The sequence below is a fragment of the Neltuma alba genome, unplaced genomic scaffold (genome assembly GCF_004799145.2).
Source record: "Neltuma alba isolate B1F8T4 unplaced genomic scaffold, ASM479914v2 tig00004331_pilon, whole genome shotgun sequence".
In the NCBI taxonomy this organism is placed as follows: Eukaryota; Viridiplantae; Streptophyta; class Magnoliopsida; order Fabales; family Fabaceae; genus Neltuma; species Neltuma alba.
In genome coordinates, this window is record NW_021633659.1 from 220,044 (window position 1) to 236,754 (window position 16,711).

The following is a 16,711-nucleotide window of genomic DNA, read 5'->3' on the forward strand; positions in this document are numbered from 1 at the left end:
AATCCCTACTTAATTAAAGATCAGAAGTAAATTACGCATGTCTCTTGAATTATGTTAAAATTGTCAAAACTATTTTTTTATTACATCGCTAAGGTTTGAAATTTTTGTTATTACGTATGTCATTAAAATTCTATGAAAGCGTGTGGCACATTACTATATGCCGTACTTGATCTGTCCTTGAAAGTACAACTTTTCCTCCAAATTACCACCCACGTGCCCCTGAAAATAATGGAACCGTGTGGAAGTTTCCCAACTTCTCTTAAAATGACTCATGGAACTTGGGGAGCAAACTGCCCATAATGAGTTCTGTTAAAAAAAAAAAATTGTGCATCCGTAAGATCATCATCAGCCCTAAAGCCAACATTTTTGATGAAATACAGATATCTTAACAACCAATGACAAAAGAAAATTATCAACAAACACATGCTAATCCTTAGATATTTTCAAACTAGCGATAAGATTCTCCCCATTAATTTCTGCTACGCCCAAGCTTCACATCATTATTTTAAGCTCAGAAAGTGTTTGAGTAAAACCTAAACCATGATTTTAAAACTAATTTTACGGTATACGAAATGAGGGATGTTTGGATGGAATCAAAATCATGATTTTAAAAGTAATTTTATAATATACAAATTAAATATGTAGAGAAGTTTATCTCAAGTTACGGAGCTTTTCATACTTGCGTAATACCACCTAAATATATGAGAGGAATTACCTCGATTTATGTAAAAACACTTTTAAAAAGTGCTTATGGGGGCTGCCAAATGCCCTCTCAACCAACTTAGCAAAACGAGAATTTTCAGGTAAGACTATGACTATATTATTTATAGTATCAATCTAAAGTATTACTTTCTATCTTTAATAAAAAAGTTAGTTGACTACTTTAAATAGATTAAAAAAATTAGTTAAGTTAGTTATTTATAATAAATAAGTTTTATCGTTTTTAAAATATTCTTGCTAATCAAGTATATTAACTAAAACTATAATCATCACAAGGACTGCCTTGGAAAAAAAAAAGATAAATATGATAGACAAAATAAATTTATGTTTTATATTTAGAACTAAAATAAAAATCAAATGAGCTCTTATATTAGGAATTGGAAGAAGTAATAAATAACTGCAACAGCAATAACACAAAGTTTTCATAAATAAGAAAAACTTGAGGCTTCTACTTCTTCCTTTGATTCGACCCTTCCGCATCTTTCGCCATAGGAGTAGATCCCTTGAACAGCCCTCTCGTCTCCATTGTAGAGCAAGAGTCACAATTAATCACTGGATTTCAGTCACCGGTCGTGGAGCCCTTGCTTTCCATCTTTAGTTTTACCTTGTAAATTAATAAGGACAAAATAATCTAATTGTTGAGTTGATTTTGATCTTAAATATAAGACATATTTTTTATATTTATTAATTTTTTTAAATTATCCATATGGATAATCCCTCAATCATAATCAAATGGAAGAGGTAAGGAGGATATTAAAGAAGATGATTATGATGTTTTAAGAAAAAATGTCATATTTTTTATAATTAACTAACTTATCTAACTTCTTTAATCTAATCAAATTAATTAAATAGGTATTATATTAAGGACCGATAAGTAGTTATGTAATTATAATCTCTCACACTAAGGTCCCAAAGGCAAGATTTAAAGGCACTCTCTAGTAATAATTTCTCTTGTTTCGGATCTAAGAGTAACTTTCCCTATGCTCTTTTAATTCTTAATATAAGAACTACTTAATTAATTTAAATATATTTAAAAATCTAAATAAATTATTTAATTCTATCAAATATAGTTTGATCTCATTAAGATATTCATGTGTAATATTATATTATATATTAGTTTAGAACCAAAACTTAGTAAAAATCAAGTTCCCTAATTAAGTCATATGTTTAGAGCCAAAATTAGCTTTCTAATTAACTTATACGTTTAGGACCAAATCTTACCAAAAATCAGACTCATAATTCACTCGCTAGAAGGATTCACGTTGGCCAAAAAGAAAAGTAAACCTCTCTTTGAAAATTTGTGCCTTTTCCTTTTCTTCCCTTCCAAGGAATCCGTCATTATTTTTTAAAAATTATAATTGGAATTGAATTTGCAGTTTCCCACTAGCAAGGAAACTTTCACACTTCTAAATTGTAAGGTATTTGGTAGGAATCCATCATTTTTGTCCATTAAGGAGACTTATATTATCCCCCGCCCCAAGAATATTGACTACTTTTTCTTCTTCTTTTTTTTTTAAAAAGAAAATTTGAATTCGCATAGCATAGTCTTTTTTATCAAATAGAAAAAGCCGTTCTTAGCACTGGATTATAATTTTCTTTTTCCCAAATGTATTCATTATATTGTTTCAATCTAATATTTAAGTGATGTATGTGGGGACCAAAAAAGACGAAGACGTATTCTTCTGGAAACTGAATTTCTAGAATTTTATACTCAACTTTTTTAAAGATGTGAAAAGAATAATTTTCATAGCATTGAGAGTTTTTTCTGCCCTTGTTTATGTCATTACAAAAGAGCAAACAATGATAGAATCAATAAAACAAGTAAATCAAACTGATTGTTGGGTATGTAGTGGGTAGGGTACATTAATGAACCAAGTTTCCTTGAATCCTTGTTGCTTCTAGAGTTTAATCTGAAATACCAGTCGCTTAAAAAATTAGATAATGTTATATCAAATCTGACAAAGCCTCCCTAGAATACCCATTTAGATTATATATTAATTTATAAATTAATTATTACTTTTAATCCAGACCTAATTGATTAATTTAGAAATACTAAGGAAGTTAAATAACCACTTTGAAATATTATATGTATTGTTTTTCTCTAAACTAATTTACTTAACTTATAAATTGTTATATGATACAATAATGTACTACTCCGTCTTTTATTATAAGATTCTTTTAACTAAATTGCGCGGTTTTAAAAAACAGTTAAAATTAGTTAAAAACAATTAATATGTAACAAATATAATTTTTTTCCAAATATACCCTTATATATAAATAGGTAGATGTGAAAGAGTAATAGTGAGATAAATGAAGAAAGAGAATGTATTAAATACATTAAACTAGGAGTAAAATGGGTAATAATGCGCTGAATGTTCAGACAAGCTCAAAAGGAATCTTATAAAAAGGGACAAACCTATTCAAAAAATTAGATCTTATAATAAGGAATGAAATGAGTACGTAAGTATTTTAGAGAAATTATCAAATACATATTATAACTAAGTAATTTTTTTAACTTCTTTAATTTTTTTAAATTAGTCAACTATAACAACAGAAAAATTGTCTATTTTCCATCAATAATGTATTGATAATGGGAATAACAGAAAAATAAAAAAATAAATAAATGAGACAACTCGCGTCAATTCTTCTTCTTCTTCTTCTTTTCCTTTTTTTTTTTTTTTGTTTGATAACAATGGAAAGAGAAAAACAAACTACTAGTCTCCAGTATCTGCAGCCATGACTTCCCTTGGAGTGTGAGCATTATAGATCGTCAGGCCCAAGGCGTTACCCAGCGCACTTTTAGCTAAGCCGTCAGCAAATCAAGTTCCTTAACTCGCGTCAATTTTCTACCCAAAAAAAAACAAAAAACTCGCGTCAATTCTTTAATACTGCATTTTAAAATCACGATGGAATTCTAGTCAAAAAAAGAAAATCCCGATGGGAAAAAAAAAAAAACAGCTTACCCACCCAAAGCTCGCAACGCATCAGTTGACCAATTTTTTTTTTTGGCCCAACAGTTGACCCAAAATATATTGTTTTTAGCAAGACAAGACTCTGCTCTAATGACCACATAAACCTCCACTCAGATGCGTCTCTATTTCGCGCAGGCTAGATTCACGGAACGTAATAAATATCTGAACGCTTGGGCCCCGTATCATACGAAACAATGAAAATGAAAGATAGAGACTAAAACTGTAATTAAAAAAAATTATTAAAAAAGTTTTTAGTACGAGTAATTACTTATTATATAGATTAGATAAACCTGAAGTAGGATTAGGAAATATCACTTCTCCCCCATAATATTCCCCAATCCCATATATGAATTTATCTAATCTATATCAATCTTTCGTCTTAAACACTACTACTTCCGGTTCTAATTATAAGAGCCAGTTGACTAATTTGAGGAAATTACGGAGGTAAGTTGAGTTAGTTATTTGTCCTAAATATGTGTTGTCTTTCCTAAAATATCCTTGCTAATCAAATGTATAGATTAGAACTATCATTGTTAGAAGGGCTACTTTGAAAAAAAAATGTATAAATATAAGAAACAAAGTGGATTTGGATCTTATATTTAGGACCAAAATAAAAAAAAAAAAGGATCTTATATTAAGGACCGGAGGTAGTATTTTCTTAATCTCAATTATAATCCCTATCTCTTATTTTCAATATCTTAGCAAACGGTAGCTTGGTACCTTATTGAGACCTCTGCTTCTTCCCCTCTCTTTCCTCATTTTTCGTTTTTGTTCCTGATTGCTTGTGCGCTGCGTAATGTAACATTTTTTCCTCCCTGGATTTTGTGCGACTGCTACAAATCTTTGTGATTTCGTTGGGGAAATCTTTTTTCATTCACATGGTAATACGGAGAACAGAGAACCTTTTAAACTAGCTACTATAAGGATTTTCAACAGTCGTTCTCCCTTGTGTATTTGATCTGGAGAAAACCAGAGAGCAATATCAACGAAGCAGCAGTATTTTGTTTACTTTAATACGGTTCTCTTTAGTCAGGCGAAAAGAAAGAATCAGTTTCATGCGATTGCAATGTCATCATTGCTTGTTCTTATGAATTCATCTCACCTGACTGGATCTTTTGTTTAGTTTATATATATATATATATATTTATTTAATCATTTCTTGAAGAAGTGTTGTTTTAGTTAGATCGAAAGAACTTGTCCATTTTGTTTGGATTTAGCATTGATTTGGAAGAACCGTCCTCTGAATGTTCTTCCGGATTTAGATTTTCATCTTTAGCTGCATCTGTCATGCTCATCACAACATTGGTCAGCTCATGTTTAAGTTCCGTAGCAATGCTTCTTGCTTTTCCATCCGCTAGTATTTAGAGGACAGAGTGGAATCAGTCTGCTCATCATCACTCGTACTGAAATTGGTTCTTTATTGATCTATAATTTACAGGAATAGCAAGTCACAATGAAGGCACCGATTCTAGCTGGAGGCTTTACAACAAGATTGATGCCACTGACACCTACAGTCCCGAGGGTCTTGTAGATTTTGCCAACAAACCCATGATCCTGCACCAGCTTGGCTTTCTGAAGCCTCCTCACTTGATGTGGTAATGTTGGCCTCTCTAAAGTCCCATATGTGTTTGTGTATATATTCACAACTTTTCTTTATCTGTGAATGGGAGAAAAGATCTTCCAACTTATTCTCATTTTGATTTTACTTATTTTTCAAATAGAGGCTCGAGTCTATTGGAGTTAAGGAAGTGGCAGTAGGCATCAATTGCCAACCAAAGGTAAAGATCAAAATATCCTCACTGCAATATTTAGTCAATAATTGAGAGTTATATGTGGCTGAAGTTGCTCTCTATATGGCAGATGCTGAAGTTCTTTAAGGAATTTGGGGGAAAGCTAGGCATCAAGATGACATGTTCTCAAGAAGCTCACCCACTGGGTGCAGCAGAACTTCTAGATCTTACCAAGGATAAGCTGATAGATAGCTCTGGAGAGCCGTTTTTTGTTTTCAACGGTGATGTTATTAGTGAGTCCCTGCTTAAGAAGATGATTGAATTTCATAAATCCCACGGACGAGAGGCATCGATAATGGTTACAAAGGTGACAAATGTTTGCCCACCATGCAAGACTTTTAATGATAGTTTAGAGCATTCCATGTCATTTTTCCATCTACTTGTGCAGGTCAATGAGCCATCGAAGCATGCTGTGTGTAACATCCTAAATATTATATTAGTTAACAAAATTTAAAAAAATAAATAATATAAAATAATAATATTTTATTATTATAAAATAATATTACTTTATTAAAAAAGTAGGGGGTAAAAACACCTTTTCCACCTAATTCAGTGGAAAAGGTGGAAGAAAATGGGGATGGATGGAAAGGAGGAGTTCATGGAAGAAGAAAAAAAAATGAGGGAGGACAGTTGAAGGTTACAGATAAAAAAAGAGCGAGAGGCAAAGAAAGAAAGGGAGAGCGAGAGGAAGAGAAAGACAAAAAGAGGGAGCAGGGAGAGGAGGACTGTTTGCCATTTCTGAATGAGAGAGCAAGCTTTGGGGATAATTTAGGTATATAAAATTATTTTTTTCCATCAAAATTTTTTTATGAATATTTTCTATATATCTTAAGCTTTCTAATAACAGTATTACTATATTGATTTGAAAAAACTTTAAGATTTAGGTATGGGTTAAGTATTAAGTTTTGACAATAGATTACCACAGAAATCTACAGGCAAATGAGTTGCTAATTTTAATAGGTTTAAATTTGTCTATTTGTTAGTTTTTAATATTTAAATTAATTTTTTTGTTAAAAAATCTGTCATTTATGATATATATATGTATCATATTTTTATCAATTAAAATTAATTTAAATAATTTATTTAGATTGTTTGCCATATAATTGAGATTTCAATCGGTTTAGAATTTTGAAAATACTGAGGATATATTATTAGAGAATTTTTGAAGCTTAAAGCTTAACTTATAAATTAAGAATTTTATACAATTAATTAAATTAAATTAGAAATTTAACTAAAATATAGAAGCTTAATTAATTAGCTTATATTAATATGTGATTATATTAATTGTGTAGATTAATTATCAGTTGAGAACGAGATTGACCTTATGGTAATCTTTTTTATTGCTTTGACGAGAGGTAACTTGTTATATATGCTAATATGTTGCTTGTTAGTATTTTGTTATTTTAAAATAATGATGTGTATTTTGAAACTCGAATGGATATGTTATAACTTTTGGGCTATGAAAAATTGTATTATGGGATTTTTAGAATTGTGATTGAGAAGTTTGAAAAAATATATGATTTATATTTTATGCATTATATTGATAAAAGATTGAGACATTTCTCGTTATATTGTGAATGATTAGTTATTATTTGGATTTTGAGTTGAGTCCAGTTCTATCACGTGGTAAGGCTGTCCTTTGTGTACATTGGTTGGCTACTTTTGTCTCCCGCAGTGAGGGATATGCATTTGTGGCTTCTTATTCATCCCCTAGAGTGAGGGATACGCTTATATATCAAATTGATTCTCTATAGTAAGGGTTTGGATTATTGAAATTATTTTAGTATACGTGTTTTGTATTTTTATTAATATATCTATATTTCTTAAGAATTAATAAGTGTCGCATTGACACCTCACGAGCACATATTACTATGTATGATGAGTTGGAAAGTTGGTTACTGAGGCTTTTATCTCACCTTATGGTTTCTACTATCATCAGGTGATGATCCATCAGGAAAGGCTTTGGAGACTTAGTGTGCTATTATAGCTTGTATAGCTTTCTTTTTTGTTTTATGTGCTAATTTATTATATATTGTTATATAGGGCTCATCTACTTTGATATGGTAAACTAATACTTTTGATTGCTGTTATTTGATGGGAGGGTCGTTAAAAGCCCAAAGGCCTTAAAGATTTTTTATTAATAGACTCTATAGTTTTTTTAAAATGATTTATCAGTTCGTATGTTTGAAAGTATGAGTTTTGTTTGGGCTAATAATTGAAAGGTATTTCTGGACTTTGCAAGTCCAAGACCTAAGTTAATTATTGATATTGCTCGTGATATAATTTTTTTTTAACCCTGATGTGGTTTTATAATTTTATGATTTTTTTCTTTTCTATCATGATTAATTTTTCAAATAAATTATTTGATTTAATCTAAATAGGTTTTTGGAAGAGTAGTTGTCACACTGTGGTTGTGATGGAGACCACAAGGAAGGTTGAGAAATTTGCGAAAAAGCCTACCAATGCTCGAATTTACTTACTGAACCCCTTAGATCTGGATCGTATTAAAATAGGGATTAAATCCATCGAGAAAGATGTGTTTCCAAAGATTTTCGTAGAGGGAAGCTATTTACAATGTTCCTTCTTGGCTTTTGGATGCACATTGAACAACCATGGGACTATTACTAGTCTAGTACTCTATTTGGACTCAAAGAAGAAGAATTCCCCTTCTAAGTTTGCTATTGGTCCTTATATCCTAGGTAACACCCAAACTTTGGGGAATGCCCAAATTTTTGGGAACCTCATCATAGATGACACTGTCAAAATTAGCAAAAATTGCATGTTGGGACCTAATGTGGCTATCGATCCTGGTTGCCTCATTGAGTCAGGGGTTCAACTTGCAGATTGCATTGTGATGCAGGTTGCTTGGATTAAGAAGGATGCCATGGTTAGCCAGAGTATCCTTGGATGGCACTCCACTGTTAGGGAAATGGCTAGTTTACAGGTTAGTCTTCTCAGAGAATATGGTCGTGTGTTTGATAAAGCATGGCACGAGGGCATAGTTCTATCGTATTGGGAGGCTAAGAGCAACCTTTTTAAATTAGCGCTGATAATCAAGTCATATAATTAGGATATTTATCGCGATGTCTATGAATCTTTTTTATTAGAGTGTTTGTGACTCTTCTTGTTTGGTTTATATTAATTAATACGTTGCAACAGGCACTAATTGTAAGCAAGAAAGGGTATTTCTAGTTTGTCGTTCCTTTTGTTTCATAGTCGGTGTTTTATTTTTTTTGACATGCTGGAACATAATAAAATCTTAATCTAAATTAAGAGAGTTCGTGAATGAGGACGGGTGAAACTCAACTCAAATGGTGGAAATCCTAGGATAGCCATGGCTGATGGATTAGTGGATTCGTAAAAAGGATTAGGTCTGGAATTGGCTAGGAGATTGAAAAAAAAAAAAAAAGAAGAGAGATAACCATGGATATGAGATTGGCCAACAGATGTCCAAATTTGATGGGCCTAGATCTTTTCGGGGGTGGTTTGAAGAAGGGTTCTATTTCTCTCCTTTCTCACTTCCTTTGGTGGCTTCAAAACTACATAGCTTTAGAGTTCTCTATGATTAAATTGACTACAGTGTGGATGTGTGGTGCATAAAGGCAAGGTAGGAAAGTTGTACTCATTTTTTATGTGAAGATGGAATGATATAAAGAATTTGGCAAGTTTAAAAATAGGGGTGAGTATTCGTAATCTCTGATACTCACCCCCATGGTATCAGAGCCTAAGCTCCCAACGGTATAGATTACGTGAGTAAGAAAGAACTCTAAATCATGAGTGAATCTACTTCTACCAAACCTATTCATCTTTCTTCATCTCTTTCTCTTGAGTGTGCACCTTCTTCCCTTCATTGTACCCTCAACGACAAGATTGATAATCTTGTTGGGATTACCCACATACTACCAGATGCCCGCATCTAAGTCACAGAATTACCTCTCATTAGCCCTTATTCCTTTTACCATCACCAAGGATCTTTCACTAAATCCATCCAATCTCTTATCTCCAGATCTACCCCTCCTATCAAAGAATTTGTTCAATGTTCGAAGCTTGACCAGTTTGGTCTCCCTGCTTCTACTTTTGAACAATATGTCACCCTTGAAATACCTTAGCCCATTATCAATTCATACATAGATCAAGGTTATATGCATCTGCACACAAGCGATGTACGTCTTATTCTTACCCTTCATGGAAGGTTATATGCATCTACCCCTCCTATCAAAGAACTTGTTCAATATTCAAAGCTTGACCAGTTTGGTCTCCTTGCTTATATTTCTGAACAATATGTCACCCTTGAAATACCTTAACCCATTATTAATTCATACATAGATCAAGGTCATATGCATCTACACATAGGCGCTGTATGTTTTATTCTTACCCTTCATGGAAGAAAAGGCATCCCAGCCACCGCAAGAGTCACTCTTTTAGATACTTCTTATAAATCCTATCAAAATGCTTTGATAGGCACCCTTCTAACTACCCTTAGCAATGACAGTGCTACCATGACTATCACCCCAGACTTCAGTTTTATGCTTTCCAATCCAACTGCTTCACAGAGGGTAAAAGTTCATATCCAATTCATTGGAGCTGAACAAGATCCTCAAGCTATCGTGGCCATTTTTCACTATCAAATAATCCATAGAGTTCAGAATCACTCTATAGAGTTCAGGAAAAATTCTGTCACTAATTTGTCAGTAATTAGTGACAGAATTGAAATTCTGTTACTAATCCAATTAGTGACAAAAGAATTAGCGACGGAACAAATTCCATTGCTAATTCCATCACTAATACAATTCCGTTACTAATCCGTCGCTAATCACATGTTTTTTGGTAGTGATGCAAGGAAGTCGTTCCATGTGAGGAAATTATAATTTCAAGAGTGAGAAGTGAGCTCTAAATTATGAAAAGACATTATATTATTCTTAAACTAATCAGCTTCAAACTTTGCTAACTTTAATTTCTAGGTCAACTCCAATATTATTATGACCTAATCGATGAATATTTCACACAAATAAGAGAGATTTACTGGCCATCTTTTTCATTATGATTTTTAAAAAATATATTAACGAATTTAACACCAATTATTAAACCTTTTTAGCCAACCATAAAATTCATTCCAAAACACCAGAAAACATTCCAAAACAAAACACAAAACAAAACAAAATCCTTTATCCACCGTTTCAAACAGCGTCTTCAGCATCGTCTTTCAGGATCTTCCCCAGCTGCACGGAAGGTCTCCATAGTCCATATCTCTTCGCTTGTCCAATCTAATTGTATTGCATTTAGATATTTTTACGATCTTTTACTTGCACTTAATTGGTCCAATGACAAAATATTAAAAGGTAATTCATGATTAAGAAAGTTAATTAAAATTTCAAGTTTAATTAAGGGGGCAAAAAAAAAAACAAGCAAAGTCTACATCAATGCAGGCTATTGCATTAAATTAAAATTAATATGCAAGATGATTATATACTCTATTATTTCTATTTATAAGTTACTTTCAACATGTTTATCAAAATCAAGAAAAAAAACTTAAATTTTTAACTTTGTCTTAAAACTTAACAACTTTTGTTAATTTTATCTTTTTCTAATACTACCTTTGGTCCTTAATATAAAGACTTGATTGACTAATTATATTTAAGAAGATTAAAAAAGTGAATTAAATTATTTTAAAATATTATGATTATTGTTTTTCTCCAAAATAATTTTTCTGGCTTATAAGTTAATATATAATCTAATAATATTTTAAAAAGATCATATAACATATACTATAAATAAGTAATTGTTTAACTTTTTTATTTTTTGAAATTAGCTAACTGAGTTTTATAATAAGAACTAGGGGTAGTATTATACACTTTCTAAGAAAATAATAATATATCAATAATAAATAAAAGATACAACATCTAAGTCATATGAAAAGTTTAGTAAAATAACTTATAGATATGACAAAAAGCTTCTCTCTTTTTCTTGTAGACGCTGTCACAAGATTCGAATGGTGAAGTCCCCCCCCCCCAAAAAAAAAAACTCCCCTCCCCTCAAAACGCATCGTCTGATTCAGCGGAGGAAGGGGGAAAAAACAAAATAAAATAAAATAAAGGAAGTAATATTTTTCCATTTTAATTTAAAACTATGATATTCACAATAAAATCCCTAATAAATGATTCACAAAATCAAATTTTTATCAAAATCTCAGGTAAATCCTTTTAGCTTTGTGTCCTTGACTCCCCAAATATATTTCAACTCTATCAGATTTAGAAGTTATCAATATCATAATAAACTAGTGAAATATTGCTGGGACAATGTTATTCGTTGTTTATTTTCCATTAATGCACTCATGATGGGCATGCCAAACATGGAGAAAACCCAAAAAAAAGAAAAAGCAAAAGCAAAAGAGATGACTCATACGTATCTTTCTTTTTTTTTTTGGGAGCAAAAGACTCATTTGCATCTTTAATACTGTATTTTAAAACCATAGTGGGAAAAAAGAATTAGCATGCCTAGTCAAAGTTAGAGCTAGTAATATAGATTGGACTCATAGGTGTAACCCGCCAACTCACCAAAAATAACAGATCAGGGTTGACTAAAATCAACCTACCAATAAATGAAATTGTTTAATCTGTACCATTTAACCCATAACCTATATTTTTTTAAAAAGATTAATTATTATAATCATATTATTATATTTTATATCCTATCTAATAAATTAAAAAATATTAATATCATTTATTTGATATTTTCAATCAAGTATTTCAAGGAAAAATAAATATTTTATTATATTTTCTTTATATCATATGAGAAAAAAAATTAAAAATAGTTGGTAGATTGGCCCGCCAACCTGTCAGCCCATCATGGCAAGTTTCAGCCAACCTGCCGTTATACATGCCTTTTCAACTCATACCGTTTAACCCTAATCAATCACGGCCTACTAAAATAACTAACTAGGACAAATCCATCACCCCCATGCATTCTTGTTAATAACCAAATTTTCATTTTTCATAGACATAATTTTGTTGGTGAAATGTGATTATATTTTTGCCATATGATCCATTTAATCATATGATAAGAAAAAACATATGACAAAATAAATACAAATATCTAAGTATGAATAAATAGGTGAAATAAAAAGTTAGCAACAAAAATGAGAAAATTTACAAGAAATACAAGAAAATTCACAATACCATTTAGATTCTATAGAGAGAAAAATGTATGCCAAGGGTCTATATAAACAACTGAAATAAGAAAACTTATAATAAAAATTAGGTTATTTACAAACAAAAAAGAAAATTAACGACAACTTATAAAGGCATTAAAAATAAAAATTAGGTAAGTACAAGAAACATAAGAAAATTAACAACAAAAATTAGTTGATTAACAATACAAGTAAGGGAATTAACAACAAAAATTAGAGGTTTACAAGGAACATAAGAGGATTTGTAACAAAAATTAGCAATTTACAAGATACATAGAGCCTAATTTTTGTTGTTAATTCCCTTACATGTGGTTGTTAACTCCCTTATATTTCTTATAAATTACTTAACTTAAGAGGATTTGTAATACAATTGGGTGATTTACAAGATACATAAAGCCTAATTTTTGTTGTTAATTTTTTTTTGTAAATAGCTTAATTTTTATTGTTAATTTTCTTATACGTTGTTGTTAATTTTGTAATTTTTTATAAATCATCTTTTTTTTTTATAAATTTTCTTATTCCAATTTTTCATGTAGATCTTGGCACTTAGATTTTTCTCTATACAAAACCTTAAATGATACTATGAATTCTCGTATATTTTTTAATAAATTTTCTAACTTTCGCTGTTAATCTTCTTATTTTATCTGTGCATTCATACTTACATTTATTTTGTAAAATATATACACACACTCAATAATACTCAACAGTGGGCACATGGCGGACACCCCATTATTGTAAAGATTTTTTTTTTGACCCTGATACACCCGTCTTTTTTTTTTTTTTGGCTTGCCTTAAGTTTATTCTGGACATTCTGTTTTTCAGCTTGTTTTCATTTCAAATCTCAAAGTCTGAAATGAGATTTCAGAATTTCTTGATTTTTTTTAAACATGATAATGTGGTCTTTTACTGAAATTCTCCCATAAAAGAAGCTGGTACAAGTCAATCTTTAATTTAATTAATACGTCACTAAATGAAACAAATTAAGTATTGGGTTTTCCCCATTTATTTATTTATTTATGATAGGAAACTAAATGGTGTTTGTTTTGTCAGGTACTACTTTGAGCACAAGTTCCTGGATGATGTTGCAGGGAAGGTTTGTAACAGTGTACCAGTTGTAAATCGGGTTGTGCAAAACATTATGTCCAAGCCTCCTCCTATCACTGAATGGGAATGATGCCCCTTTTTTCCTTTTTTTTCCCCTATATTGACTGCTTTTTTTTATTTTTTAATTCGTATAGCATTTTTTTAGAGACAATGACAAAAAAAAATAAGCTAGAATTTTGTAAATATCAAATAAGAAATGTCAACAAAAATTTGTTGTCATTTACAAATTCAGACTTGTCAACCAAATAAAATTGTGTTACCAAACCTAATTTAGGATTTGTAATTTCAACCTTCTTTTTTTGTCATTCTCCCTTTTTTTTTTTAACAAATAGAGAAACCGTGATGATAATTGGATGATATTCTTCCCCCTGGATGTATTCATTATTTTTTTTCAAGTGGTGTGTGTGAAAATTCAAAGAAAAAAGACAAAGATGCAGGGCTCCTTTAAAAAACAGCTTTTCAATCAGGATTTATAGAATATGAAATAAGTATGTTATAAAGTTTTATCTTGAATTATGTAAAAATGTTTAGAAGTATTTATAAAACACTGATCCAAGCAAGCCCATATTCTCCCGGAAATTGAACTTCTAGAATTTTATGGTCAACTTTTAAAGGCGTGAAAACGAGTAAATTTCATAGCAACGAGAGATTTTTCTGCCCTTGTTTAAGTCATTCCAAAAAAGCAGACAATCCAATAAAAACAAGTAAATCAAACCGATGATGTTGATTGCTGTGTATGTGGTGGGTTGGGAACATTGATGAATCAAGTTTCTTTGTTTTTTCTTCAGATTCTGGCGTAGCAATTGGGGCATTCATTAGCATAAGTACAGTTGGAAATTCTTAATCTAAAACCTGCAGTATTCCTTCATAGAGAAAAGAATCATTTGTTTTCAACGGCCATCAACATTTTATTGAATTATATTTCTTCTAAAACTATGTTGTTTTTCCCCCCCATCTACCCCTTATTTTCCTTCAAATAATATGTGCCTTTCTTATCCTATTTATTTACATTTAATGTTTATACACATTTTTCTCACCTAAGCTGCTAACTCAACTGTCGAAAATTACAATCATAAATTTTCATCACTTATTTTGTTTTAAATCCAGAATTTGTTGTCCCAAAATATAGGGGACACAGATTCGTTAATGCAATAAAACATTACGAGGTCCCAGAATTCTTTTCTTTTTTACTTAATCATAGCAGTGTTTAAAGGACAATAATACAAATAGTTAAGAGATTCTTTATAAGGAAACTTACAAAAAGAAGACTGCTAAAATTAAAAAATTGCATACAAGGATCTGTTCATAAAAATTGTTATCAAAACCCATACTATTATTATTAAAACCCATACTAATATTATAATGAGTCCTAATTTGTAACATTTTTCATTTTAGCAGTCTGTTTTTGTGATTTTCCCTTCTTTATATATATAGTTAAATTATTTATATATGGGGCCCGCTTAAGAATACTTGAATAATATCCAAGAATCATCATAACATTCTATGTTCACGAGTCATGATTTTTTTTTTTTTTTTGACCTTGGGGCCACGAGTCATGATTGAAGTCTTGGTTTTATCTTTATTTATTTGCTGGGCAATAGAAATATTTAATCATGGTTTCTTTAGTCCTAAAAGTGACATTCTAGTAAAATAGTGAAATATTGCTGGGACAATGGCATCAATTATGTTTATTTTCCACCAATAATGTGTTGATGATTTGGAAAACAAAACACGGAGGATTAAACAAACAGAAAAGGAAAATTTTCAAAAAAGGAGGCCACCACGATTGGAATAATATTATATTTTAAAATCACAGTGGAAAAATCGAAATAGCTTACCTCCTACCCACCCAGAGCTCCCACCAACTCAAATTGACCCAAAAATATATAAAAACGTATTATTTTTTGGACCAAAAATAAAATATCTTACTTGAGAAGAAAAAGACACGAGTAAGTGACATCAATATATGAAAATTTTAAGATTCGAATCTTGATATGATAAAACAAAAGAAAAATTATTCTTCTAATCCCTATATTTTTTATTCAGTTAACCTTAACCCAGAAGAATTTAATTCCTATAGTTCTTTAGCCTTTTTTTTTTTTTGGATATACTGGAAAACGAATATAACAAAATACAAGAGAGCAAACTAAAGAGGCTAGCCTCCGGTGTCTTCTTGTACATAACGCATGACTGCTCCAGGACTAAGAATTTGCATGGCCACACTCATTGCCAAAGCACGCAAGATGTCAGCTGTATTATTCTCTTCTCTTGGGAAATAATGCAGATCGACCTTCCAATCCCTCTGCAGCATATCTCTGACTTCTAAAATCAGGTTCAAATCTTCATGAAGGTCCGAGGGTTCAGTTAGAAAGAGGCCTAAAGCTTCCTGGGAGTCGCTACTCAGTCTAACATTTCTAAGGCCACAATCCCAAGCTCTTTTGAGGCCTAAAAGACAGCCCCATATTTCTGCAGAGAGAGCATCTCCCCTAGGAAGTTTAGATTGAAATCCTTCAATGATGCTCCCACTACTCTTTTTAAGGACTCCTGCGCAGGCAGCATTATAGACTGTGCCCTTGTCATACTGCCCAAAATAGCCGTGGCTCTAGCAACAAGGTTGGATATCTCCTGGCAAGAATTATTATGGATCCGATCATGCCTGTCACACCAAATGAGCCAGCATATAATGATGAATAACTCTTTCCAGGCCCCTTAAGTCTGACACACATTGCGTTTCATGTTTAACTCAACCCATTCCTTAAGGCGCGCCGAGAAGTAGTTATGTAAGGGAGGCTTGATGATGGATTTCCACATTTCCTTGATGTCGTTCTTCAACTTTAACTCAATACAACTTAATCTTTATAATTTTAACCATTTAAATATATGTTTTTTTGAAAAAAAAATATATTTTATGAAACTCAAGTCAAACTTTTTAATGGTTA

At 31.2% G+C, this 16,711-nt stretch overlaps 1 protein-coding gene and 1 pseudogene across 1 annotated transcript; one reads left to right on the top strand and one right to left on the bottom strand.

Annotated features, from left to right (window-relative positions):
* Nucleotides 1–4,952: 4,952 nt before the first annotated feature.
* LOC114744318 (mannose-1-phosphate guanylyltransferase 1-like) lies at nucleotides 4,953–13,842 on the top strand (annotated as a pseudogene).
* Nucleotides 13,843–15,927: 2,085 nt separating this feature from the next.
* LOC114744319 (uncharacterized) lies at nucleotides 15,928–16,498 on the bottom strand. The gene is made up of 2 exons (XM_028932488.1): nucleotides 16,429–16,498; nucleotides 15,928–16,316 (listed from the first exon to the last, which is right to left on the bottom strand). Exons 1-2 carry the CDS (start codon nucleotides 16,496–16,498, stop codon nucleotides 15,928–15,930), a joined length of 459 nt encoding a protein of 152 aa, XP_028788321.1.
* Nucleotides 16,499–16,711: the final 213 nt, after the last annotated feature.

Bases quoted from the DNA above. Each gene is read 5' to 3' on its own strand.
- LOC114744319 (XM_028932488.1), bottom strand. From the start codon at position 16,498: ATGTGTGTCAGACTTAAGGGGCCTGGAAAGAGTTATTCATCATTATAT. The intron at 16,317-16,428 runs GCATGATCGGAT...CTGCCTGCGCAG, and splicing joins TGGCTCATTTGGTGTGACAG to GAGTCCTTAAAAAGAGTAGT.